The following is a 25,873-nucleotide window of genomic DNA, read 5'->3' as shown; positions in this document are numbered from 1 at the left end:
CAGGAACCAGCAGCGAAGTAGCAAGGGATCCGTCGAGGGCCACGTCGCTCCTCACTGCGGCTCCGCAGAGGGCAACTACGCGGGTTCTCAAGAGTTAAACCCTAGCGCCCTCTACTCCCTCCGCAGCTCTTCCCGCCCCGCCCCGCCCGCCAGCACGCATACTGCGCGTGCGCGTGCGCGTCCTGGCTCCTGTGCGTCAATGCGCGCGCGCTAGCGAACCATAGAGCTGAGCCGACCTCCGAGGTTCCTAGAGCGGACGAGGCCGTGGCCACCTCGCCGACGGTGGCGCTCGGTCCGGACCCGCAGGGCTCCCGGGGGTGCAGGTTTGTGGGCCCACGGTAGGCGGGGGAACCGGAGCCGCTTCCCAGGGTCTGCGCAAGGCAGCCAGGAAACCTTTCGCGGTTTCTTAATTGTGTGGCGAGTCAGGGCCGCCCTGAGCCGGGCTGCTGGACTAGGCGGTCGGGTTGGGGGTGGTGTTGGCCTCGGGTCAGGCCTTGGACTCCAATGAATGAACCCCTAAAGCTGGGGCGGGCGGCCGCCGTCAGGAAGTGGGGGTGGAGTCACGCACGTTAGCCGACCCTTGGGGCGTCAAACAACTTGAATGACAGGGAGGAAAGAGGCGAAGTAGAGTATCTTCATGATGGATCAGATGGAGTAGAGGGTAACGCAGTGGGCTGCTAACCGAAAGGTCAGCAGTTCGTAACCACCAGCCGCCGTGTCATGGAAAGAACATCAGACTTTCTACTCTAGTGAATATTTACAGTCTGGTCGGCAACCCACGGGCGCAGTTCTATAAACTCTGAGTCGGAGTCGGTGCCACTGAGAGAGTGGCAGAGAAGCAGTATTAACCAGGATGCAATCCTGAGGCTACCTATCGCAGCCTTATCTTCCGACTTATATCGCGGGTTTGGAAGCGTTTATTTCAATTATGCTTGAAGACCTGTAGACCGAGATTGGTTGCGCGTCGTTCTGCTAACTTCAAGGTCAGCAGTTCGAAATTCGAAACCACGGGAGAAAGTTGAGGCATTCTACTCTCGTAAAGATTTACAGTTTCAAAAACACCCCGGGTCACTTCTACCGTGTCCTGTAGGGTCACTATAAGTTGAATTGACTCGATGGCAGTAAGAAAGATCCTTGAGATGCGGAATATGTGTCAAAAACAGGATAGTGACTGGCTCCTGGATGATGAGGGCAGGAAACTTAATAAAATTTGAGAAAAAGCCACTTCAAAACTAAGATTTTTGTTTTCTTCCCTTCGTTTATATGTGGAGAATGCTTCCAGTGGTCTAGTCTCAGAAACTGCATCTCGAGTCTCCCCAAGGACTCCCTTCTAAACCCAGTGGGTACCCAGGTGTCTCCAGGTCTCAGACACTTGCGTGAAGAAGAGACGTTTACTGAGGAAATGGTAATTCTCCAGTTGCTCCCTGAGGTGTCACGTGTCCAGTTGCAGCCCATGGAGATCCAGTTCAATGATGAATCTCAAGAACACCTGTCAGGTGAGAAGCAATGTAATACAGCTAGTGGCTCAGGTGAGGAGGTTCGCCACTCTTGCTATACTCGTATCGTCAGTGCTATTGATATTCATTTCCCACACTTACTCTGTTCGGCTGTACTATCCCTTTAATGATCCAAGATGAGTCACTACTTTGATTTTAGCAATTGAATTCTGATGGAGGCCTGTCCACTCTTAAAGACCTCAAGTCATCCTTTTTTCCTTTTTTTCCATCACCATAACCCCACTGTTTCTGAGGTTTAGTGTTTGCCCTTTACATTCCTGAGGATATCTTTCTCATAGCCTATCATGGTGTACATAAGTGTGTCTGACAACCTGGATCTAAATACTAGCATTAACACTTATTAACTGGTTCTGTAAGCTTGAGTAAATTACTTTGACCCCCTCACCATTCTATTGTCCCACTTGGAAACTATTTATTAATTCACACCTTGAGTGTTATTTTGAAGAGTATCCCAATTAACTTTTATTGCCTAACAAAGTACCCCAAAATTTAGTGAGCAAAATCAAGAGGCATATTTTTAACTCTTAATTTTGAATTGGGTAAAGGTTTACAGTGAAGATTATCACTTTTACATTCAAATGATTCATATACTTTCTGTTCTGACACACTCATTAGAGTCCCCTTAAGGTGTCATCACCCACCCACTTTCTCCCCATGTTTTCTGTCTCCGTTCCTCCCCCCCACCCCAACCTTCTGAACTTTTTCCTTAGGCAAATGCTGCCATCTTGACCTCAAATTAACTTAAGGTGTGCACACGTCACTTTCCCTGTTGTTTGGCTGCAATCGAGCCTCGGGTGAGTTTAATTCCAGAGCCAAAGAGTGACCAGTGGCCATAGTCTTGCCAGTTATACCAATCTGAATTCAACAAGCAAGCCTGATCTCTTTCATGATTCTTCATGTGTTCCACCTTGTTCTCCCACTCTGTCCAGGACAGGCTAATGCACTTCCTTGCAGAGCAATTGGTCGTGGTCACTGAACACCAACTGATTCTGGTCTTTCCGTTTTGGAGACCAGTAATCCGTTAGTGGTCCATTTTCCACTGGACGATTATTTCCCTGTGTCTCCACTTGTCATCCTTCTTTCCTTCAGACAGGAAGAGGCCAATACTTGCAGCTTACGTGGCCCGAGTGTACAGACTTATGTTGAGAAACAATAGCTTCACATTTTGGTATTTTGTTTAATAATGGTTTCTATGATTCTGTAGCATTGTTTTTTATTTACCCTTTTAGAATTGCCAGGTTACATAGCAAGAACAGGCTAACATGAAAAACTGCTAGAATTTTCTAAAGTTTATGTATCATTTTACATTTCCCTCAGCAAGGTTTCAGTTCTTCATCCTTGCCAACACTTGATATTGTCAGCTTTATAATTTTAGCCAGTCTAATGAGTATTTTGAACCATAGTGGTTCAGTGAGTTAAACCACTAGTGAGTTAAACCACTAACCAAGGGGTCAGCAGTTTTAACCTACTAGCCAAATCTCAGGAGAAAGATGAAGCAGTCTAGTTCCATAAATACTTACAGCCTTGGAAACCATATGAGGCATTTCTACTCTGTCCTCTGGGGTCACTGAATTAAAATCCACCCAACAGCAGTGGGTTTGTTTGTTTGTTCTTTTGTTTAATGGGTATTTGCCAGTATTTCCTTGTGTTTAATGTACATTTCTCTGATGACTAGTGATGTTGAACGTTTTACCAAATGCTTACAGAATTCATATAACTTTAGTGTCTACTCAGGGTTTTTGTTCTTTTGTGTTCTTACTTTGGAGTTATAAAAGTTCTTCATAAATTCTGATTCAAATTCATTGTCATACATATATATTTGATCCATATTTTATTCTTTCATTTGGTTTAACTTTTTTTCATTAGTAGTATTCTGTTGAGCAGAGTTCTCTAATGTGGATGAGGCTTACATGATTCATGCTTTTATGATTCATGTTCTACCTAAAATCTTTGCCTTCCTCTCAAGTCATAAGTAAAGATGGTCACCCATGCTTTCTTCTAGACATTTTATAATTTCACATTTAGGTTTATATTACATTTCTAGTTAATTTTATACGATACCAAAAAAAGTCAAACTCTGTAGACAGGCTACACAATCATGTACAAGTGATTACTGTGTACATGGGTAACATGTACATGTGATTAAGGTGGACAAGTACTATTTTCCAGAAGTCATGGTATTATAGCAGGCTAACTTGTTTGCTTGCAAGTAGAATAAATTTTCAGCCTTTTACAATCCTTAACTGTAAAAAGGTAAGAAGGATGGGATGCTAAGAGCGACGTGGCTTTTGAAAGATGATGTATCAGGAACTGACAGGACTGAGGAAACTATTGTAATTGATGGTGAACATATTGACCAAATTGTATGGTGAACTGGGCATGAAGTGTGTCTATGTTGTCTGGCAATGAGGAGGAATTGGGGAAGTGTTTGTAAACTAAGTTCAGGAAGTTCAAAGACAACTGGCTAAATGATTGTTAACTCCCTTTCAGGGAGCCTACTCCCCTAATTCAGGAGTCAGCCTCAGGTTACTTCATTGTAACCACAAGTATAAAGATTCATCCTGGGTGGACAGAAGATTCTACCCTTTTTCAGAATACAGTGTCAGAGACATATATCTATACTGAACATAAATAGAGGGATATTTGTGTTTGCTATGGACATAAACAGACAAATTATAGAACTTTCACTTGTTGGGTGGGGTGCCTAATGCTTATGAAGAAAAAACAGCTAAACTATCTTCCTGCTCAGCCACTCCTGCAGTCTATATTGCCAAATTCCAACCACTTGGAAATAAGAGTAAAAGGTTTGAAAGGTTTTTTTGCAATGGGCCCAAGTTCTTTGTTGTTTCTTATTTGATACTACCCAATTATTGTGTGCAATATAATATCTTATCCCTTAATTCAACAGTTATTGTTTTGGAATATTTCAATTTTTTTAGTGGGTAGTATAAATATGCTTTAAGTGAAACCTTACAAAATTATATGAAATTACAAAGTTTCTCTTCCTCTTGCCTCTGGCATATGACTCCTACTTCTCTGCAGAAGTAATCACTGTTAGTATTTTCCTGGATATTTTTTCTACAGGCACTCCTTAGCCCTCTATCTGAGTGGCATTATAAACTATAATTTTTAAGGTGAATGACAGATGTGCAACATGATTTTCTCTTTCGAAGTCTAAGGATTTTTCTAACAAAAAAATCAAATACTTTATATACTCATGAATAAGCCAAGTTTTTTCAGCACATTTTTAATGCAGTTTTTGTGGTAAAATTAGGTGCGTTGGCTGATATTCGGGTTGGCTTATACTTGAGTATATATGGTAGTTGTATGAAAACTCAGGTTTGAAGTGCTTGCTATACCTAAGGTCTGAGATCATTTATCTCCATTTCTTTATTATAGAATATATTTGGAACCCAGTATAAATACTAGGTGTTAACTATCAATTTTTCTACATTTCTTAGATTTGAGGGAAGATACCTCAAGTAATTGAAGTACCTTTGACCCTCCTCCCTCCCTTCCTCCCTCCCTTTCTCTCATGTTTTGACCCAAGTACGTTGGCAGTGCTAGATAAATTCATTGTTTTAGATATTTATATATGTTAACAAGTTGTTTATATCTTTATTTAATCAGTTAAACTTTATTATTATTATATTAACATTAGTTAAAATGATCCATTACATCTTGATTCTTCCAAGTTTGCCTATGAGAGGGTATTTTTCAGTCTTTTTGAGCACTCCCCTATTATGATTTTTTTATACGTACCAGTAAATACTGATATGTTTCACCTGAAACTTTCTCACACTATGAAGAGCCCATTCTATTTGGATTTTGTTTCTTGTTCCAGATGGTGAGACTAAAACCGAGATTGGAGCATCACCTTCAAAAGAGGATATTTCAGCAAAAAGTGAGCAATTGATTGAAGGTTCTGGCAAACCCAAAGAGGATATTCTCCAGGATTCTGATTGCAAAGAATCCTTTGAATTTGGGGCTACATTAAATGAGAAAGCTCAGACCCTTCTTAAAAGAAGGCCACATAGCTGTGATGAATGTGGGCAGAGCTTTGCCTGGAGTGCAGGTCTTACCAGGCACCGAAGAACCCACTGGGAGAAACCCTATGAGTGTGACGAATGTGGAAAGGCCTTTCGTGTCAGCTCCGCATTGGTTCTACATCAGCGAATTCATACTGGGGAGAAGCCTTATCCTTGCAATTGGTGTGTGAAGAGTTTCAGTCGGAGCTCAGACCTTATTAAACACCAGAGAATCCACACTGGTGAGAGACCTTACAAATGTGATGAATGTGGTAAAGCCTTCAGTCAGAGCTCCGATCTTATTATACACCACAGAATCCATACAGGAGAAAAACCCTATCAGTGTAATTATTGTAATAAAAGTTTTAGTCAGCGTTCAGACATGGTTAAACATCAGAGAATCCATACCGGGGAGAAGCCTTATACATGTAATCACTGTAATAAACATTTTAGTCAGAGTTCTGATGTTATAAAACATCAAAGAATCCACACTGGTGAGAAACCGTATAAATGTGATGTATGTGGAAAAGCCTTCAGTCAGAGCTCCGATCTTATTTTACATCAGAGAATCCACACAGGAGAGAAACCATATCCATGTAGTCAGTGTAGTAAAAGCTTCAGTCAGAACTCAGACCTTATTAAACATCGAAGAATCCACACGGGAGAGAAACCTTATAAATGCACTGAATGTGGAAAAGCTTTTAATCAGAGCTCAGTTCTTATTCTGCATCAGCGAATCCACACTGGGGAGAAGCCCTACGCATGCGATGAGTGCTGCAAAACCTTCAGTAGACTCTCTGATCTTATCAATCACCAGCGAATCCACACTGGAGAGAAGCCCTACCCGTGCGATCAATGCAGTAAAATGTTTAGTCGCAGGTCAGATCTTGTCAAACATCACAGAATTCATACAGGCGAGAAACCCTATGAATGTGTCGAGTGTGGGAAAACCTTCAGTCAGAGCTCAAACCTTATCCTACACCAGCGAATCCACACTGGAGAAAAACCCTATCCATGTGGTGACTGCCCTAAAAGCTTCAGTCGTCGTTCAGACCTTGTTAAACATCAGAGAGTACACACTGGAGAGAAACCGTATACCTGTAATCAGTGTAATAAAAGTTTCGGTCAGAGCTCAGACCTCACTAAGCATCAGAGAATACACTCTGGGGAGAAGCCCTACCACTGTGATCGTTGTGAGAAAGCCTTCAGCCAGAGTTCTGACCTCATTCTTCATCAGAGAATCCACACTGGAGAAAAGCCATATCCATGTACACAGTGCAGCAGAAGCTTCAGTCAGAACTCAGACCTCACCAAACACCGGAGAATCCACACCGGGGAAAAGCCGTACTCCTGTAACGAGTGTGGAAAGGCGTTCAGTCAGTGCTCAGCGCTTATCCTACACCAGAGAATCCATACTGGTGAGAAACCATATCCATGTGTTCAGTGTGGCAAATGCTTTAGTCGACGTTCTGATCTCCTGAACCATCAAAGGGTCCACACGCGTGACAAGCCATGTGGATGTGGCATGTTGGAAACAGCCTTGAGCACCTGTACAGATCTCTCTGAACCCCGCAGGATCCACACTGAAGAGACACTTTTCCAGTGTGGGCATTGCAGCAGACGCTTTAGCCAGTTCTCTGAGCTCACTAGTCACGAGAAAGTCCATTCTGGGGATGGCGGTATGAATGTGCTAGGGGAACCTTTGACATACACACCAATTTTATTCAGTACCAGAGATACCGCACCAGAAAACAGTGCTCTGGGTGTTGCTGATTATGAAAAGGGCTGTAATCAGTGCTCACTTCCTGTGTAACCCTAAAAAGAAAGTCACAAAAGGGTAAGAAAACATTCATTTTCATGAAGAAATGTAATTCAGAGTAAGGACAGGATTGCATTCTAAGGAGATACAGAGACTACAGATTGTGGGGGAATCTTTGATTTAATGAAAATTTTACTCAATGCGGAAAATTTTTCTTTCTATAATGTAAGAAAAGTTCTAGTCTTTATTTTAGTCCTTTTTTTAATTTTTTCACTTCACTCTGTTATTTTTTCTGTTCTTTGTTTCCTTGAAAAGTTCTAGCCTTTCATGAAAATTGATGATAGAAAATTTTATCATTGTACAAAAATGTGTTAATTGTACAAAAATGATATTAATGCAAAACCTTATCAGATGATAGAAAAATGAATGTGGGGAGATAGTCAATCAGAACTTATAAAGAATTGTATGAGTGTTATAATTTCAAATCTTTAATGAGTCCAAATTATTGTACATCAGAGAAGTTATGGAGGCAAATATATGGAAAACTTAAATTTCCTCCATATCTTGATTGTTTTTCACTCTGATATCACATTTAGACAGTTCAGATATCCTATCTTATGCTAATGTTAGTTATCTAAGTTTCCTGTGTGTTAACATAATGTGCTATTCTGGTATTGAACTTACTAACTAGATAATTTTAACATATCCCCACTTTTTTTTCTTAATTATCTGACTCTGTCTTAATGGTCATGAGAACGTGAAAGGCTTTGTAAACGATCACAGCAAATATGATTTGTTTCACTATCAATGCAGCCCATGACCTCTAGTGGTTTGGAACCATGTCCTCAACACTCCCATTTAATCAACTGTAGGTAGCTTCTAAACAAAAAGGATTTCATATATTAAAGCATGAAGAACCCCCCATTACTGTTTATTTTACCATGTATAGACAGAACAAAAATTATAAGCTAAAGTAATATAAATGAATGACTAATTTGTATAGCATATGCTGTCGGAAAATTAAAGACATTCATTTTTTCAAGTGACAAAATTCATTATTTTCTTGGGAGTTTTGTTAATTTTTAACATATATAATGGGCTACATACATATACAAGGGGGACCCCCCCCAAAAAAAACAATTTTTCTCCCAAGCTATGTATTTAATTTTTTTTTTTTACAGAACAACCACATCACCTTCAAAGTGCTCTTTAGTACATTTAATACATTTGTCAAATCTGTAATTCCATTTTTGTAAACATTTTTGTAACTCTTCTGTTTAGATGGCTGACAGCACACCTCCCTCGTTTTTTTTCTTTATTTCTTCTAAGTTGTCAAATCGCTGTCCTTTCATGCCCCTCTTCATTCGAGAAAACAAAAAGGAGTCACAAGTCACATGGAGCAACGTCAGGTGAGTAAGGAGCCTGGGGAAATAGAGACACACTGTTTTTTGCCAAAAACTATACACTGAGATGGCTGTGTGAGCAGGTGCATTGCCATGGTGGCAAACCCAGTCTCCTGTCTGCCACAAACCAGGCCCTTTTTGGCTCACACTGTTCATCTTTTCAGAATCTCTAAGTAGAGCTTGATTAACAGGCTGGCCTGGTGGAACAAACTCCAAAGGCACTATCCCCCTAACATCAAGAAAACAAATGAGCATGGCTTGATCTTTGATTTATTTCACTTGATGAGCTTTTGGGGGGCGAGGTGACGATGGTGTCTTCCATTAGCTTGATGTTGGCTTTTGGGGTCATAAGAACAGCACCGTGTCTAGTCACCAGTAATGACCTTGGGGAAAAAGTCTGGGTCACTTTGGAGCTGTTTTTTCAAAGCGCAACATGTTTCCACTTGCTCTTTTAACTGGTCAGTCAGAACCCAAGACACAAAATTCACAATGACCCTTCTCAGTTCCAAATGTTCTATTAAAAGTCACTGAACTGAGATCCAAGATAGTCCAAATAAGTTGCCCATCTCTTCAATGGTCTATTGTCGGTCTTCAAGCATAAGTGCACAAATTCTGCCGCTATTTTCATCCACTTGCGAAGGTGATGGACATCCAGAACGACAACAATCAACATTTCACCTTCTTTTGAAATGAGAAAACCACCCATACACTTGAGTTTTTCCCATAGCACTATGCTTGTAAGCTGTGTTCAACATCATACAGTTTCTGTGGCATTTTTCCCAAGCAGGAAACAAAATTTCACAGCCGTGTGCTGTTCTCTGAAGTCAGCCATCACAAAAAACAAGGTTCAAGGGAAACTACTTTTACAAAAAAATTCACTGTGCCCAGAAAGAACCTTCCCAGGCAACACCATGGAGTGTACTAACTCAGAGTTGCTCAATGCTAGCCTAGTGGGGAAAATGTTTATTATGAAAACTCTGCCCAGCAGAGCTTCCCCCCCCCTTTTTGTACCCCCTCATATAATGGCCAACCCCTCAGAAGTTCAGGGGCACCTTAGAGCCATCAAGAAGAGTTTGAAGCAGAAAGCACATTGTTTGCACTTGGGGTCCCTGGACTGAGAACGTCCTAGACCCAGAAGAGAGTGCAGCGGCATGGGGACAGCAGGAGACCTTTCGAAGGGGGAGCAGGCGCAGCAGAGCTGCTCCAGTGTCTGAAACAGCTCTAGAAGTAGCAACAAGGACACTCACAGGATTGCTGCAGGGGGCTTGTTGGCCTAGGAGAGAAAACGACACCTGTGGGGAGGAGGCTTCCTGGAGGAACAAGGTGTGTTTCTAGGCACTCGGTGGAGCTTTCACTCGGCTCCATGCATGATATATAATGACGCCAGGGCTGAATAGAGCTGCCTCAGGATTTTCTAGGTTGTAATCTATATAAAGGAGCTCTGAGTGTGCAGTGGATTGCACATTGTTGGGCTGCTAACCACAAAGTCAGCAGTTCAAACCTAACCATTCTGTGGAAGGAAGATGAGGCTTTAGACTCCTATAAAGATTTACTTAGGAAATCCCAAGTAGTTCTACTCTGCCCTCTAGGGCCACTATGAGTTGGTGTCAGTTTGATGGCAGTTGGTTTGGGTTAATAATTTTTATGGGAACAGATCACTAAATCTTTTATGGAGTTGCCAGTGGGTTTGAACTGCCAGTTTATCAGCAGCCACTGTGTCGCCAGGAAATAATTCCAGGGTACCAATGAGGTGGGCCTGGAGTTCTAGCTAAGGTCAGAATTCTGCAGGGATAGCAGTATTTCATCTTCTTAATATCCTCCCCGCATTCACCCTGCTTCTGCATAAGATAAAGAACATTCCAGATTCCCATTTGACGTTTGCTCCAGACTATGGTGATGCCAGCCTTGAGAGCCAGCCTACCCACTGAGTGGGTGACGGCAGCTAGAGGCAGTTTCACTCGTTTCTTCAATTGGCAGAGCTCACAGTAAATGTCATAGCCTCTTCCTCAAGAACCAAAACTAAGCAAAGAAAACACTTATGAGCAACCTCAAGGGTTTTCTTTGACATTAAAGTAAGAGAAACAACTTAGTTGTTTAGTAAGTCTTTTTTTTCTGTTTGGATGCTACAAATAAACATTGTTTTGTTCTGTTGCTATATCTACTATCTATCTGATAATATAATGCTAAATTGATAACATGGTAACAATAATCAAATACAACAGTATAAGGGTTTCTTTAAATGTTTCCTGCATACTTTAAGTACTACCATTAATTATAGCATCAGTTTTCTTTCCTATGTATGTATTCATAGATCCACTAAATCTTTACACGATGCTAGGTCTTGATGAAGGAGTCCTGGCAGTGTGGTGTGTTACGTGTGAGCTGCTACCCAAGGTTAGCAGTTCAAACCCACCAGCCACACTGAGGGAGAAGGATGGAGCTCCCCACTCCTGTAAAGACTTAAAGACTTGAAACCCTACCAGGGTTTTCTACTCTGTCCTAGGAGGTGAACATGAATTGAAATTTTCGTGAAGACAGTGGGTTTGGTTTTGACTTTTAGGGAGGTCATGTTGGAGAGCCACAATTTTAAAAAGCCCCGACCTTGTGGAGCTAGTGGAGCTGTGAAGCATTAGGTGATGTAAGAGAGCGCAGGTGGTTAACACACTCAGCAGCTAAGTGGAATGTGGGAGGTGCAAGCCTTCCCGAAGGCTTCTCAGAAGAAAGGCCTGATCTCCTTAGAAAAAGCCAGCCGTTGAAAACCCTACAGAGCACAGTTCCACTCTGACACCCGCGGGCTCTCCACGAGTCTCCGTCAACTGCACAGCAACTAACGGTGGTGGTGAAAACAGCCTTGGCAAGACCTCCCCACAGCGAGACATGCGAGATAATCAAAAGGCTTAAACAAGGCCATTTACTGAGATTTTCTAATACTGCTTTCAGCTGAAAGCAGATATCCCCTCTCTCTTTCATTAGGTCCACTCCTAAAATAACAGACTTCTTAATGTAGCAAGGTCTTTTAAGTTGGTTGCAAAGCTAAATTTGCAAATCCAAATTTCCTCCGTCTCTTAAGTTCAAGCTGCTCCTCCCATAGAGTGGAGTCTGTTCCCCCCTTCCTTTGAAACTAATCATCCTGCCAATAGGATGCAGAAGCAGCGCTACAATGCCAGTACTGGCTCTAGACTTCAGAGAAGTGGCTGCATGGACACAGGGCTCCGTAATGACCTTTCACAAGTACTGTAGAGAAGAATCCACTCGGGCCGTACAACTTGAATTTAAGAAGATTTATCAGAAAGGCGAAAGAAATGATTAATTCCAGTAAGAAGGCACCAGTCCGTAAGTGGGGATAAAAATGATGGCAATAACAAATATTCTCACACAGATACAATTCATGGAACAAAAAATTATACTGTCATTTGCTTTAATTTGGGTTGAGGTCAAACAATGAGTTCGGGGTGGAGGAAAGGCTTCTATTGGATGATTGGATATGAAAATCATTGGTTTCAGGCACTAGCAACAAGGGTTCTCAATCATAGCTTTCAGGTGGGATCAAAACCGTCACTGGTGGATGTTTACACAGCTTTAACTAGATATATCAGGAGTATGTGAAGATGTATCTTGGCCCTGTAGCCTCATTTTTCCCAAATAGCTTGTTAATCAAAACTTTTTAAGTGTTGTGGGGAACTTCAGATAATCCAGTTTCAAGATCTTTTCAAAACATTCATTTATTACATCTTTGTCTAGAAGAAATCTTTCTTTGGCCCAATTTATAGACACGACAGCTGTGACAAAAGTTCCTTTCCTTAGTGTGTTTCCTGCATTGACCTAACCCAGTGGTTCTCAATCTGTGGGTCATGACCCCTTTGGGGGTTGAACGACCCTTGCACAGGGGTTACCCAGTTCATAACAGTAGCAAAATTAGTTATTAAGTAACAACAAAATAATTTTATTTTGGGGTTGGGGAGGTCACCACAACATGAACTGTGTTAGAGGGTCTCGGCATTAGGAATGTTGAGAACTACTGACCTAACCAACGAGGAAATTCCTTCTACTTTGTAACCCACTAAGGTCATTAGTGAATGCCACCACGAAAAGTTTGGTTTGAACAAAACCATTTTGATCTTACTGGAATAGATTTCTGATACAGTATTTGGGTGACCTTAGGCATCCTGTTGGACATTGAAGAAACGCGGTCTCTGGAGTCACCATCAGGTCAAACAATAGCCCAATCAGCAGTTTGGTGGAGACAATTGACTTTAGACATCAGGTTCTTTCAGAAGATTATAAGCGGCCAGTTTCAAGAAGCAGGAAATTTAGGGTCTGACTAGAAGCTGTTTTGAAATAAATGGGGGCTTTGGTCTGTAGCATGAGGAATTCACATAACAACCTATATAACAGCTCTCACTGTCCCTCCTCAGAGCATCTCCCCTACTCAAGTCCTAGCTAGTCACTACATATATTGGTGTCTCTCTGTGCACCGGAGGCTTTGACATCTCCGTCTGCAGAATGCGAACACACCTCGTGAATAGAACTGTCCTAAGGCTCAAATGCCACGCACGGGAAATCACAATGGGAGTGAGTGCGTGCGTGTGTCTGTGTGTGAGATTTGCTTTTCGTCCACCCGGTTTACCTTGGGGAGATCCCGGAGAACTGAAATTAGCGGGAAATCAGAATACGTTTCTGGAAAGGAGTGTAGGCTGGGCCCCGGAGTGACAGGAGACCAAGCATGGTGGGTGGGACCTGGAGCTGGGTCCTCGCGCAGCGCGACCGACTCCCCTACCCTAAGAGCGGAGGCGGGCCCTCAGTGGGGAGCGCGCACTTGGAAGATGAGCGGCCCGGCCGCGTCACGGAGAGGACTGGCCGCCGGGGGGCGGGGCTGCGACGAGCGCGGGCGGAAGCCCACGGCGCGCACTTCCGGTCTTTGTGGCTTCCCGCGCTGGGTGGGCGGCGTCGGCTCCGGCCGCTCGTGGGCTTCGCGGTGAGGGACCGGGACTTGCAGCGCGGGAGGGCGGGGTGGGCGCAGGGCGGAGGTCGGCGCGCCGCCGGCGGGTCGCGGGGCGGCTCGGCGCGTCTGGCGGACCCCAGGCCGCCGCCGCCGCGCCCCCTGCCAGCTTGCCCGCCGAAGGCTGCGCTCGCAGACGCCTGGGGAGAGGGTGATGCAGATAGCAAGGGCCGTGGTGGAGCGGGAAACTGTCACACGCGTGTGCTGCCTGACTCGAGAGTTACCCGTAACGCTAGGGTTAAAGTGTAAGCATGTGCCCCGCCGAGTGATTCAAGGACAAACCTGCCTAGCCCTCCATTCCTGTTGGATCCGAAAAGCAGATTCTGCATGGAGGGCACCACCACATACCTGCAGAATTGGATGGTTGCCATGGGCCACTTTCAAAGTTTTCATTCCCGGGGTCTTGCATGTTGTATGAGGCCTGAAGTTGTTCTTTTTACATCTTCTGGTTCTTTGTAAATATTTAATACGTCTGAACACGTAATAACCATGTAAGCAATACCTATGATTAGTTCCTCCATACACTGTTTGATCCTCTGGGCAAGGACATATGTATCCTACTGCCTGCAAAAAGGACTGAGCCTCAGTGTATTTTGAAGGAATTCAACAAACCCCAATTTTGATCCGTAGCAAATAATGACAGTAATTGTTGTTTACATCAACTCATGTTAATAGAATTTTTAAATGCTTTATTAATACCCGAAGTATATATCAGTATCCTTTTCCTTAGATAGAAACTAACAAAAAATAAATATATAAAAATCTTTAGCCAGGTACTATTCTCATAAATATGAAGCCTTTGTTCTTTTATAGAATTCTATAAGCTTACTTGCTGAAGACATACCGGCAGGCAAGATTTTCCTGCTTGATGAAGGAAAATTAAACATAATTTTCTGATTCCTGTTACCATGGTATCTTTCTAATAACACAGAAGGAATTTGACAAAATGGGAGACACTGAATTGGAGGTGACTGATGGTTACTTTGTAATCTGATTTTTGCTTAGTTACAGTCCCATCTCCCATTCAGTAAATTACTGGAGTGATTGATATTAACTATTTATTTGTTCTTAGAGATTTTTTTTCACTGCTATAAATCGACAGTCCTTTTGTATCCTCCCCCCCCCCTTCCAGGAAAGCCATTGAAAGAAGAAATACTAAAAGAAACTGAAGCACAGAACCCAGTTGTGAGCTTTATGCTAAGCTGTTTCTTCCAAGAATGGCTGGAGAGTCCAGAGCACTTTCAACCCTGGGAACTCAGGATCCCCAGGAACAAGAACTCCTACTAGTGAAAGTAGAAGAGGGCCTCTCCTGGGAGCAGAAATCTAAACAGGATGGGACTGCCCAGTCTTTCCAAGAAATGTTTCGCCAGCAGTTCAGGAAGTTTTGCTACAAGGAGACTCCTGGGCCTCGGGAGGCCCTGGGCCGGCTGCAGGAGCTCTGCCATCAGTGGCTGCAGCCAGAGTTGCACACAAAGGAGCAGATCCTGGAACTGCTGGTATTAGAGCAGTTCCTGAGCATCCTGCCCGAGGAGCTACAGATCTGGGTTCAGCAACAGAGTCCACAAAGTGGCGAGGAAGCGGTGACCCTTTTGGAGGATTTGGAGAGAGAGTTTGATGACCCAGGGCAACAGGTGGGCAAAGGAGATGTGATGTGTTAGGGCATGAGGAATGTGGTACCATCCTAAGAGTCGGATGGAATGAGAGTCGATGCTAGTAATGTGATAACAGGAAGGCCACATGAAATACCACCAGACTTTAACAAACACATTTATTTTATGCCAGTTTAGAGTAGAAGCCTGAATTCAGGTGCTAACTCTGGAGAAAGACTTTCTTTGTGGGCTCTGGAGAAAGCTCCTGGTCTCTTCAGAGTCTGTTTGCTATCTTGGGTTTGATCTCTTTCCCTTTCAAAGGAGATCCACTCAAAGTGCACCCTACTGTAATACTTCTATTAGAGTAACAAAGACAGCCCATCACCACGTGGGCAGAGGTTGGATTTCCAGCACAGTGTTAGGGAGGACACATATTAACTGACAATCACTGAACCATAAGCCTGAAGTGACTACCTGGACTTGTATAAATCTCCTGTTTATATGGTTCTCTTTCCCCAATTCCTCATTCCTGAAGATGATTATTGAGTTATTTTGTTGAAACTTTTACTAGTTTCTCCCAGGGATGCTCTCACAAACCTAAGCATATTTGATTTTTTGGTTTCAGGTTCCAGCGAGTCCACAAGGCCCAGCAGTGCCGTGGAAGGATTTCACTTCTCATGGAGCATGCCAAGACTCAATAAATGTCCAACTGCAGCCTTTAAAGACACAGCTGAAATCCTGGAAACCTTGTCGGTCCCACAACAGTGGTGAGGAGTTGAAACTCATATGGGGACTATATTTAATTACTGTGTATATATAAGTTTTCAACACATTTTGTATGTAGTTTTGTGGTAAAATTAGGTGACTCAGCTGATATTGAGGTCAGCTTATACCTGAGTATATCCGGTAGGTCTCTGGTTTTGAAGATATAGGATTGATTATATTTCTTTTTTTAGTTGAGGATTGCCTTTATTACTCTGGACCAGAAATTCTCACTTTACTAGCTTTATTTCTTCATAAATTGCAGTCAGCACTCTATCACTCTGCTGGTCATTTGTTCATTTATTCATTCATTTCTTAAATTTATAATTTAATAAGTACCATTAATGTTGAGTATTAGCTCTCCACCTTTGAGGATCTTTCAGGACTAAGTAGAGTGGTGGATGACCCAAAATGCATTGCAACATAGTGTCGTTTAATCTTACTCTCTGGAAGCTAGAGAGTCAAAGTGGTGGTTGACTGGTAGAATTCTCATCCTCCAGAGTTCATTTCTAGTTGAGTACACTTGAAGTCATCACCCATCTGTCAGTGAAGGATTATGTGTTGATCTGATGCTGAGGATCTTTCAGCAGAGCTTTCCCACTAAGAAGGACCAAGGAGAGAGTCTACTGATCTACTTCCAGTCACTGAAAACCTTATGTATAGCAGTGGGTACCATGAGGTATGGGTTGATTTGATGGCAGCTAATGACAACAAGTGCAACGGAAGCACATAAGATAGCACCCATCTACCCCAATCTTAGAAGTTCAATGAACACTTGAAGGAAAAGGTACCTTAGACCTGTTGTGTGAGTAGAATAAAGCCAGTAAAATGGAGGCGGATTGCCCCCAGAAGATCCAAAAGTCTTATGTGGGAATGCAGGCAGCTAATCCAGTTTGACTGGCATGGTGTTAAGAGGGAAACTTGGATCCAGGTAGTAAGACCGTATACACTTTCTTCAGTGTTAAAGAAGGACCCCTGGGGGCACAGTGGGTGATGCTAGAACTGCAAACTGGAAGGTCAGCGACTCCAACTTGCCAGCGGCTCCTTAGAAAGATGAGGCTGTCGGCTCCCCTAAAGATGTAAAGTCTCAGAAACCCAGAGGAATTTCTACTCTGTCTGTATCATAGAGTCGCTATGAGTCCAACATAACTCGATGGCAGTGAATTTGGAGAGTTTGAGTGGGGTACAATTAATGGGTTTTGGGCAAAGGGGTGACGGGATTGATTTTATATTTTATACCTTAGCTGCACAATGGAAAATAGATTTGAGGAAGGCAAAAGTACAGTCCTGGAGCCTTATTGGAGCTTTAGCCATTCAGGAGACCACCCTAAATAAATCAAAATGAATGCTATGCTTTTCTTACCCCAGGAAGGTCAATCAGGATTAAAAGTTCTAAATTTTACTTCAGTGAAATTGCTAAAAAAGGAAGGATAAGTGAGGAGAGCTTGAGACATACACAGTTTTCAGTCTTAAGCATTCTGAGTTTGTGGTGCCATTCATGTAAATGTTGTATGTTGTCAGTTAGAAAATGTTATCAACCAGAACACCCTTACCTACCCAGAAACACTTTGGAAGACAAGGCCTGCAGGCAGCTTCCTTCTAAAAACTATGGAGCCCAGTTCTGTGGCACCTGGGCTCGCCATGAGTCATCATCAAGTTAACAGTCACTAATAACAGTTCACTTAGGGAGAAAAAGACAAGCAGAAATAAATACATCTGATGATGTGTTTAGTGTGAGACATTTGGGGACATTTTTCCAGTTAGCAGTTAGATTTGAGAGTCTAAAACAAATTAGCATCTGGTGGGTTAGGAGTGGGGCCTTAGGGGGAAACACTACGCAAAATAATTGAAGCTTAAGAGGAATTGTGGCATAGATTCATAGGAGTCCAGAAGAGAATCCTGAGGAGCACTAATAATTCAGTGACAGGCCTGAAGGCTAAGAAGAAACAGCCACAGAAATCAGACAACTATTGTTGAAAGAGATTATCTTTCAAAGGAAGGTGGGGTAGCCCAATGTCAAATGCTACAGAGAGGCCACCTAAACAAAATTTGTAAAATCCCCATTGGATTAGAGTTCTGTCTGTGGAAGAACGCAGAAACCAAATTTCAAAATTGGGATGAATACAAGTATCCTTTGGAAAAGCTTTAACCTGATCGTGAGTAAGCTTGGTTGAAGGAATTATGTGAGGAAGGAACTTTAAATACTGATGGACAAGAGTTACAGAAATATGAAAGAACTAATATATATATATATATATATATATATACAATATATACATTAGTTCATATATATATGAAAGACCACTTACTGCCAGGGATTTGATTCTATTAGCAACCAAATATGAAAAAAAATAACAGGTGGAAATTGATCAGTTGACCTCTCAAAGGCAGAGAAGAGTAAAAATCAAAGGGTAAACAGGGCAGAACATTAGAAAGCAGACAGTACCCTAGTACAGCTAGTTAAATAAAAAGATGCACGTGAACAAATAACGCCTTAGTATTCAGAATGACTGAAAATGTAAAATCTGGCTTTTGCTATTATTTTAGATGGGGAGAACAGCGAATCGGCAACCAAGGAGCAGATTTTAGGAGAAAAATCACAAGGACTTCCTCTGGAATCTTCATTCAGAGAAGTTAATGAACCTGAAAACCATATAGAGTGGCATCAAGGAAATGCTACAGATGAGAAATTAAGAGCCCCTCCCCAAGGAGACCGCTTTAGTCAAGTGATCTTCACACACGAATCTCTAGGAGAGAGGGACCGTCCTGAGAATCATCGAAGCTTGATTCTGAGTACACACTCCATGCCATGTCAGAAAGTTCTTACAGAAGAGAGACCTTATAGATGTGACGTGTGTGGGCACAGCTTCAAGCAACATTCCTCTCTAACGCAGCATCAGAGAATCCATACTGGAGAAAAGCCCTACCAGTGTAGCCAGTGTGGAAAGGCCTTTAGTTTGAGGTCGTACCTTATTATCCATCAGCGGATTCATAGCGGGGAGAAAGCATATGAGTGCACTGAATGTGGGAAAGCCTTCAATCAGCGCTCAGCCCTTATCAGACATCGGAAAATTCATACTGGTGAAAAGGCTTGTATATGTAATGAATGTGGCAAAGCATTCAGCCAAAGTTCCTATCTAATTATACATCAAAGAATTCACACTGGTGAGAAGCCCTATAAGTGTAATGTGTGTGGAAAAGCCTTCAGTTTGAGCTCAAATCTCATTAGACATCAGAGGATCCACAGTGGAACGGAACCATATCCATGTAACGAATGTGGCAAAGCCTTCAAAAGGAGCTCAGCCCTAACTCAGTATCAGAGAATCCACTCTGGGGGTGAAGATTATATATGTAAGGAATGTGGGAAAGCGTTCAGGCACCAGTCAGTTCTCATGCGTCATCAGAGAGTCCACGCTGTAGAGTAACTTGTGATTACACTGACTCTGTAACTATTCTGGTCGATCCTTGTCTTTGTGAGCCAAAAGCATCAACTCTGGAACAATATTCCAGACAGTCTGCAATCTGCTAGATCGTCAGTCAATCTTAACTTGATGTGTGTAGCATTTCCGAAAGCTAATGATTATTGACTGTTGAAAACCTTTTCGGTGACTAATGAGAATGGCAGAGAGGAGAGCCATTACTTTCAGCTTTTCCTACTTACCATAACGAATACTCAGGAAATAGAGAGGTAATATTGCGACCTCACTTCCCATGAGGGCATCATGCACAGGGCTGGGGAGCCAGACTTCTTCACTGTGCCCGGTTGTTCCAGGCTGGAATGACGCGTACACTCTGAGGGGTTTGGTCACTCGTAGGAATTTGTAAACCATTCCCTGTCACTGTGGCAGAGCAGCAAGAGAGATAAGGGAAGTAGCTTTTTGTTAGGCAAGCAGAAATGTGTGAGAGAAGAAAAAAGGAATTTGGTGTGTGTGGGAAGACGACAGAGAAAGGGCCATTCCACAGTCTATGGCATCCGTTCCCAAACTTACTTGGCCTACAGTTCACTTTTCAGGGGGGGAAATTGTGTTGTTATTGTTACTCACCTCCCTGGCGTTTAAAATCTTCCACTCTACAGAAGGCTTTTGCAGCCTCCCTGGATTGTTACAGCGCCCCCTAGCAGGTGCGAGCACCCACTGTGGGAAACACTGATAGCTGGGAAGGGCAGGGAGGCACACTATGGCGTGATTGCTGCTGCCAGCCCCAACAGGAAAACCTGACCAAAGAAAGGCTTGGGGGAAATGCGCTGAAAGGCACGTCGGAGATAGCGAGGGGGTTATGCCAGGGAGACGCCTCCCAACAATCAAAACAGCAGATGAGGAAGATACAATGGCATCTATGTAAAGTAAATCTGGAAGGCCACTTTGTCTGAAGTTCCTTTTGGGAGAAACAAATGGAGCAAGAACATTTTAATCAATGCTTTGTGTCAAAATAGAGGCCAAAGGGAAAGCCCCTGTTTAACAAAACAAACCCTTGGACTATGAGGTATTCTGTAAGGTTGACTTGGTTTGGTGTGACCTCAGGGAAAGGGCCAATATGTACATTCCTTGACAAACCTGTAGGCTATGCTAGAAGGGCCGTGAGACGGGAACAAAAGCCAGCCTAGATAATAAGACTGTTGAAAGTTGTCCAGCTCAGTTTCCCAGTCACAGGGCTCCTTTATGTCTAAGATAGAGCTGCTTTCACATTCCTCTTGACTCCCAAGGCTCTGGGATGGAAGCTGGTGGCATTGCCATATCGTTTGTTCCTGGGGCTGTGTCTCACATTTCCTAGTACACCCTTGGGTTCCAGTACTCAAGATGAATCAGTCAGTGTCTCGGATTCTATGAGTGATGATTTTCTGATACCACATACATGGTGAGCTTTGACTTAACTACCGTCACCAGTTTTTCGCAATTTCTTTTGTGAAACAAAATCATAGTCATGACTGATCAAAAGATCCTTCTGAGGAACCTGCAGGGAAGTGCTTAGTGCAAGGCAAAATTGTTGTGGTTAGTCAGAAACAGACATGTTATTCAAAAGACCTAAGAGACTAACTAAGATCTTGCTCACACCAAATCTGATGGGCAGTAGAGTCCTGATTGAGTGCAGAGAATTAAAAAGCACCAGAGAAGCATGCTTCTGTAGGTCAGCACATAGGTTGCTGTCTGTTAAACAGTGAGCCGCATAAGAGCTAAATACTGGTGTTTGAAGAGGGACAATTCTCACTTGTCAAAGTAAGTAAAAAGCAACAAAATACTAGGAACCATTCAATTTGATTTCCTTGGTTTTTCTTTTTCACAGAGGAAGACTTATGGAAAATGATAAGGGCAAGATGTGTGTAGGAATAACTTCATGTTGTTGAGTTCCTTAGGTGCAGCTCCAACAATGAAATACAGCCCAGTCCTGTGGCATCCTCGCAGTTGATGATCGGTTTGTGCCCTTTGTGAAGCCCCAGAGTTTCCTCACTGAGGGAAACTTTTTCGCTGAGCCTCTACCAAGCATGATTCCTCCACCCCCCTCCCCCCCAAGAACTAGGTCCACCTGATGATGTATCAAAAGTACGGGAGACAAAAGATTCTTCATGCTCATTTCTAAGTCACATTCTGGCTGTAGTTCAAAGGTCTTCATGTTCATACTTCTGGCGGCCCATGATATAGTCAGTTCTCTAGCAACCCCACAATTGAAAGACATTGATTCTTCTCCAGTCTTCCTGGTTCACTGTCCAGCGTTTGCATGCATTTGAGGCCATTAAAAACAACCATGACTTGGGTCAGGCCCACCTGTTTTCAAGGCGACATCCTTGCTTTGTAAAACTAAAAGTCTTTTGCAGCAGATGTGCCTTGTGAGGTACGTCATTTGGCTGCTGCCTCTGTGGGCTGTGACTGTGAATCCAAGTAAAATGAACTCCTTGACCGCGTCCCTCCACCCTTTCTCCACTTACCGTTGGTATTGCAGATTCCGAGGACTGTTTTCCCCGTTGCTGTACAATCCACAGTGAAGGTTTTGGTCGTTAAACTTCATCAGTAAGGGTTTCAAGTCCTGCTCACGTTCAGCAAGCAAGGTTATGTCATCCAAATAGCAAAGGTGTTTTATGAGCCTTCCTTCGATGCTAATGCTGTTTTCTTCATATCGTCCAGTTTCTCAACTATTTTGCTCAGCATACAGATTGAATAAGTGTGGTGAAATGATTAACCGCTGATGGATCACTGCCCTGGTTTTAAACTACACAGTACCCTCTTCTGTTTGAATGACCGCCTCTTCTTGGTGTGTGCACAGGTTCTGCATGAACACAGTTAGGTGTTCTGGAGTTCCCATTCGTCACAGTGTTATCCATTATTTGTTATGATCTGCAGTCAAATGCCTTTGTGTAATGTTATGGGTTAAACATGTCCCCCAAAATATTTGTAAATGCTAACCCCTATGCCTGTCATTATTATTGCATTTGGAAATGTGTTTTCTAATGTGTTAATGTAGGATGTATCTTGAGGCCATTTCTTTTGAGATGAAACATCCAATCAGAGCAGAGATGGGGAAGAGCGTTGCCAAGCCTCATGAAGATCACCCAGCAGTAGCTCAGAAGAGCTAAGACCTTCCTCCAGAGCCAACAGAGAGAGAACGCCTTCCCCGCTGAGCCCATGCTCTGAACCTTTAAACTGTGAGCAAATAAATTTCGGTTTGTTAAAGTCACTTATCGTATTTCTGTTATAGCAATACTAGATTACTAAGACAATTTGGTTCAAGAAGAGGGGAATGCTGCTCTAACATGTGGATATGTTTTTGGAATTGGATAACGAATGGGTGAGAAGAGTGGCTTTGTCAGGGCTAACCATGAGGTTGGAAGTTCAAGACCAACAGCCAGTCTTTGGGAGACGGATGAAGTAATCTGCTGTTCCCAAATCCCTAGGATTTACAGCCCAGGAATGCTATCTAGGGTGACTGTAAGTTGGAATTGACTCCATGGCAGTGCTTTTGTTTGTTTTTATTTTTTCAATAGGAAAAACTTAGATTGCTTTAGAGAGGCTGAAGCATTATGGAAATTGGAGACATTTCTCGGGAGGGCTCAGAAGGATGTGCACAGAGCTATTGAGAATGTGGCATCTTAGAGAATACATATGGCACCAGGAACAGAATGCTGCTAGAAATGTGGACATTCCATGCACTTCTGGTGAGGTGTGAAAAGTAAATGATGAGCGTGTGATTGCACATCGGAGGAAGGGAATGCTCTTTGTGCAGTGGCAAAGAACTGTGTCCACGTGTTTGGTGGAGGCTAGAACTTGTAAGAGGTGACCGTGAATATCTGCTGAAGAGGTGTCTAAGCAAAAATTTAAAGGGATCACACAGTTCCTCTTCACCACTTGCATTAGAATTTGGGAGCCAAAAGACTGAAAAAATGCACAGTGCAAAATTACGGTAATACAACATTTGGAAGATGGTTCAAACTAATGGCATGTGTCCTAGAATTTTCCCCAAGGTCACAGGTTATGCCTGTGACCGATGGATGCCTCTTTCTGAGTTTTCCAGCAGAAAACTCATCAGCTTAGACCGAAGGGGCCTGGGGAGGAATAAAAACAGGATGCTGTTTAACTCTTGAAGTCCCCCAAGCAGGAAACAGGTCCCCATCTGTTGTCCTCCAAAAAAAAAGGCCCTTCCTGCAGAAGCACTGACGCAAGCACAGTGAGAAGGAACACAGAAAGCCGACCACCTCCTCAAAGGAGGGGCGACAGTCTCATGGCTCGTCATATGGGGCTGCCATTAAGGCATTGAGGGCATGGTGTTGGGACTTGGGGGCTCTTATCCAAAGGTGAAGGAGGGGGCATGGTTGTCATGCCCAGGTGGCTGGAAGAAAGGGCCTGCCAATGCTGAGGTGCTGGAATTGCTACCCAGGTAAGACTAGAATGGAGCTGCCCAAAGCCAAGGGAGCCCAACTGCCATGCAAGAAGGACCGAAGGCAGAGCTAAACTCCAGGGCTGAGGCGTCTCCACCCGGAATCCAGAGCACATAGATAATGCCAGAGTCTGGAGGGCAGGGCCATTACCCAGATGATCTCAGAGAACAGAACTGTTTTAAAGCTTTGATTGTAATTTATTCTGGGCTGTGGACTTGCTTAGGATCTGTTATTTCCCCCTCTGCCCCCATCCTTCTTCCCTTCAGCGTCTCACTTTCATCATGGTAATGTCTACCTCTTGCCTGCTCTATCACTCTACCTTGGAAACAGAAATTTGTGTTCTGTATGTCATAGTTCATAGCTGAAGAGGAATCTTGCACCTAGATGGTATATGCCAAAATCTCACCCATATTTTATCGAGAGGCTTCATAAGATGAGGTTTGGGACTTGGATTTGATTGAAGACTTTTGCAATGATGTAATGAGGTGAATGAATGTACTTTGCATATGGCAAGGACATGAAAAAATTTGAGGAGGCAAGAGAGCAAATGTTATAGATGGAATGTTCCCCCAAAATGTATTGCAAATCATAACCTCTATATTTGTGGTTATAATCTGATTTGGGAATCAGTTGTATTTGTTATGTTAATGAAGGATTCATGTATGGTATATCTTGATTCAATTTCTTGAGACATAAGAGGAATTAAACATGAGCAAAGTGGAGATTGGAAAAAAAGAGATGCCAAGCCACATATACATACACTATGTTATACACTCTGTAATAAATTACCCTGTGTGAGTCACTTTCTTGGTAAAAATTTATATAGAGAGAACCCTAATAGTGTAGTGGGTTTTGCAGTTCCCAAACACCAGTCACTTCTCCCATCAAGAGTGACAGTCTGAAGAAAAGAAAAAAAAAAAAGAGTCACAGTCTTTGAAACTCACAGAGGCAGTTCTACCCTGTCCCTTAGGGTTGCAGTGAGTCGACATCAACCTGATAAGCAGTGAGTTTTGGTTTTATATAGATATGTCACCATTTTGCTTCTCTAGATGTCTTATAGTAGGTTGGTGAGGTAGCTGTCTTCTAAATGTCTTGGAAGAAATAAGTGAGCTTTTCTAGCGTTGCTTAGGTGTGTCAGAATAGCTTAACTGTGGTTCTGTCAGTTCCCATAGCTTGTTTTTGCAGCTTGGACTTCAGTACCAGTTCTTGGCCATGCTACCTCTGTTATGGCTGAAGGTCTACCACTTCTTTTTGGTACTCTGACTCTGTGTCTGTATATAGAGTATTCAAAACAAAAAAGTTTACAAGTCAACAATAAAATGAAAACTTTATTTTAAAATGAGCAGAGAATTTGCATAGACACATTTCTCCAAAGAACATATATTCTGTTATAAAATACCCTGCATTATCCATGAAGTGGTCTATTGTTATTTGGAAGTAGACTTTGTTGTAAATTTCTATGGCAAAATCAGCAAGACACCTAACAAAATATTTTTAAAGTGTAATTGCTGTGCTAAGGGAAGATAGGAAACAAAATGCTCCATTAAAACCAGAGAATGTTAAAAAGAATGGATGACAGAAAAAGAAAAAATAGGAACAACAAGCAGAAGTAATGAACAGAGCACAGGTACAACTAGGGTACATGTTAATCCAATTATATCAACAATCAATCTAAATATGAATAATCTAAGTAGGCTGTGGTATTTGATCTTTATCAGTAGGAGTTTCAAGTCCTCTTCATTTTCAGCAAGTGAGTTGTGTAATCTGCATACTACAAGTTGTTAATGAGCCTTCCTCCAATCCCGATGCAATGTGCTTCTTCTGGAAGCATCTACTCAGCATACAGATTTAATAAGTATAGTGAAAGGACAAAAACCCCAAACACCTGTCCTGATTTTAAGTGACACAGCATTTCCTTGTTCTGTCTGAACAACTGTCTTGGTCTGTAAAAG

At 42.7% G+C, this 25,873-nt stretch overlaps 1 protein-coding gene across 2 annotated transcripts; it reads left to right on the top strand.

Annotated features, from left to right (window-relative positions):
* Positions 1-238: 238 nt before the first annotated feature.
* On the top strand, positions 239-25,873 carry LOC142428018 (zinc finger protein 397-like). Of its 2 annotated transcripts, XM_075533173.1 has the most exons (4): positions 13,596-13,682; positions 14,839-15,337; positions 15,921-16,062; positions 18,605-25,873. In XM_075533173.1, exons 2-4 carry the CDS (start codon positions 14,924-14,926, stop codon positions 19,480-19,482), a joined length of 1,434 nt encoding a protein of 477 aa, XP_075389288.1. In that variant the 5' UTR covers positions 13,596-13,682; positions 14,839-14,923; the 3' UTR covers positions 19,483-25,873. The 2 variants fall into 2 exon arrangements, with proteins under 2 accessions (XP_075389286.1, XP_075389288.1); XM_075533171.1 differs by lacking the exons at positions 13,596-13,682; positions 14,839-15,337; positions 15,921-16,062; positions 18,605-25,873 and adding exons at positions 239-323; positions 1,272-1,496; positions 5,362-10,822.

This window comes from Tenrec ecaudatus, chromosome 15 (genome assembly GCF_050624435.1).
Source record: "Tenrec ecaudatus isolate mTenEca1 chromosome 15, mTenEca1.hap1, whole genome shotgun sequence".
NCBI lineage: Eukaryota > Metazoa > Chordata > Mammalia > Afrosoricida > Tenrecidae > Tenrec > Tenrec ecaudatus.
This window is presented reverse-complemented; position numbering and strand designations above follow the sequence as displayed.

Bases quoted from the DNA above. Each gene is read 5' to 3' on its own strand.
- LOC142428018 (XM_075533171.1), top strand. From the start codon at position 1,403: ATGGTAATTCTCCAGTTGCTCCCTGAGGTGTCACGTGTCCAGTTGCAG. The intron at 1,497-5,361 runs GTGAGAAGCAAT...TTCTTGTTCCAG, and splicing joins ATCTCAAGAACACCTGTCAG to ATGGTGAGACTAAAACCGAG.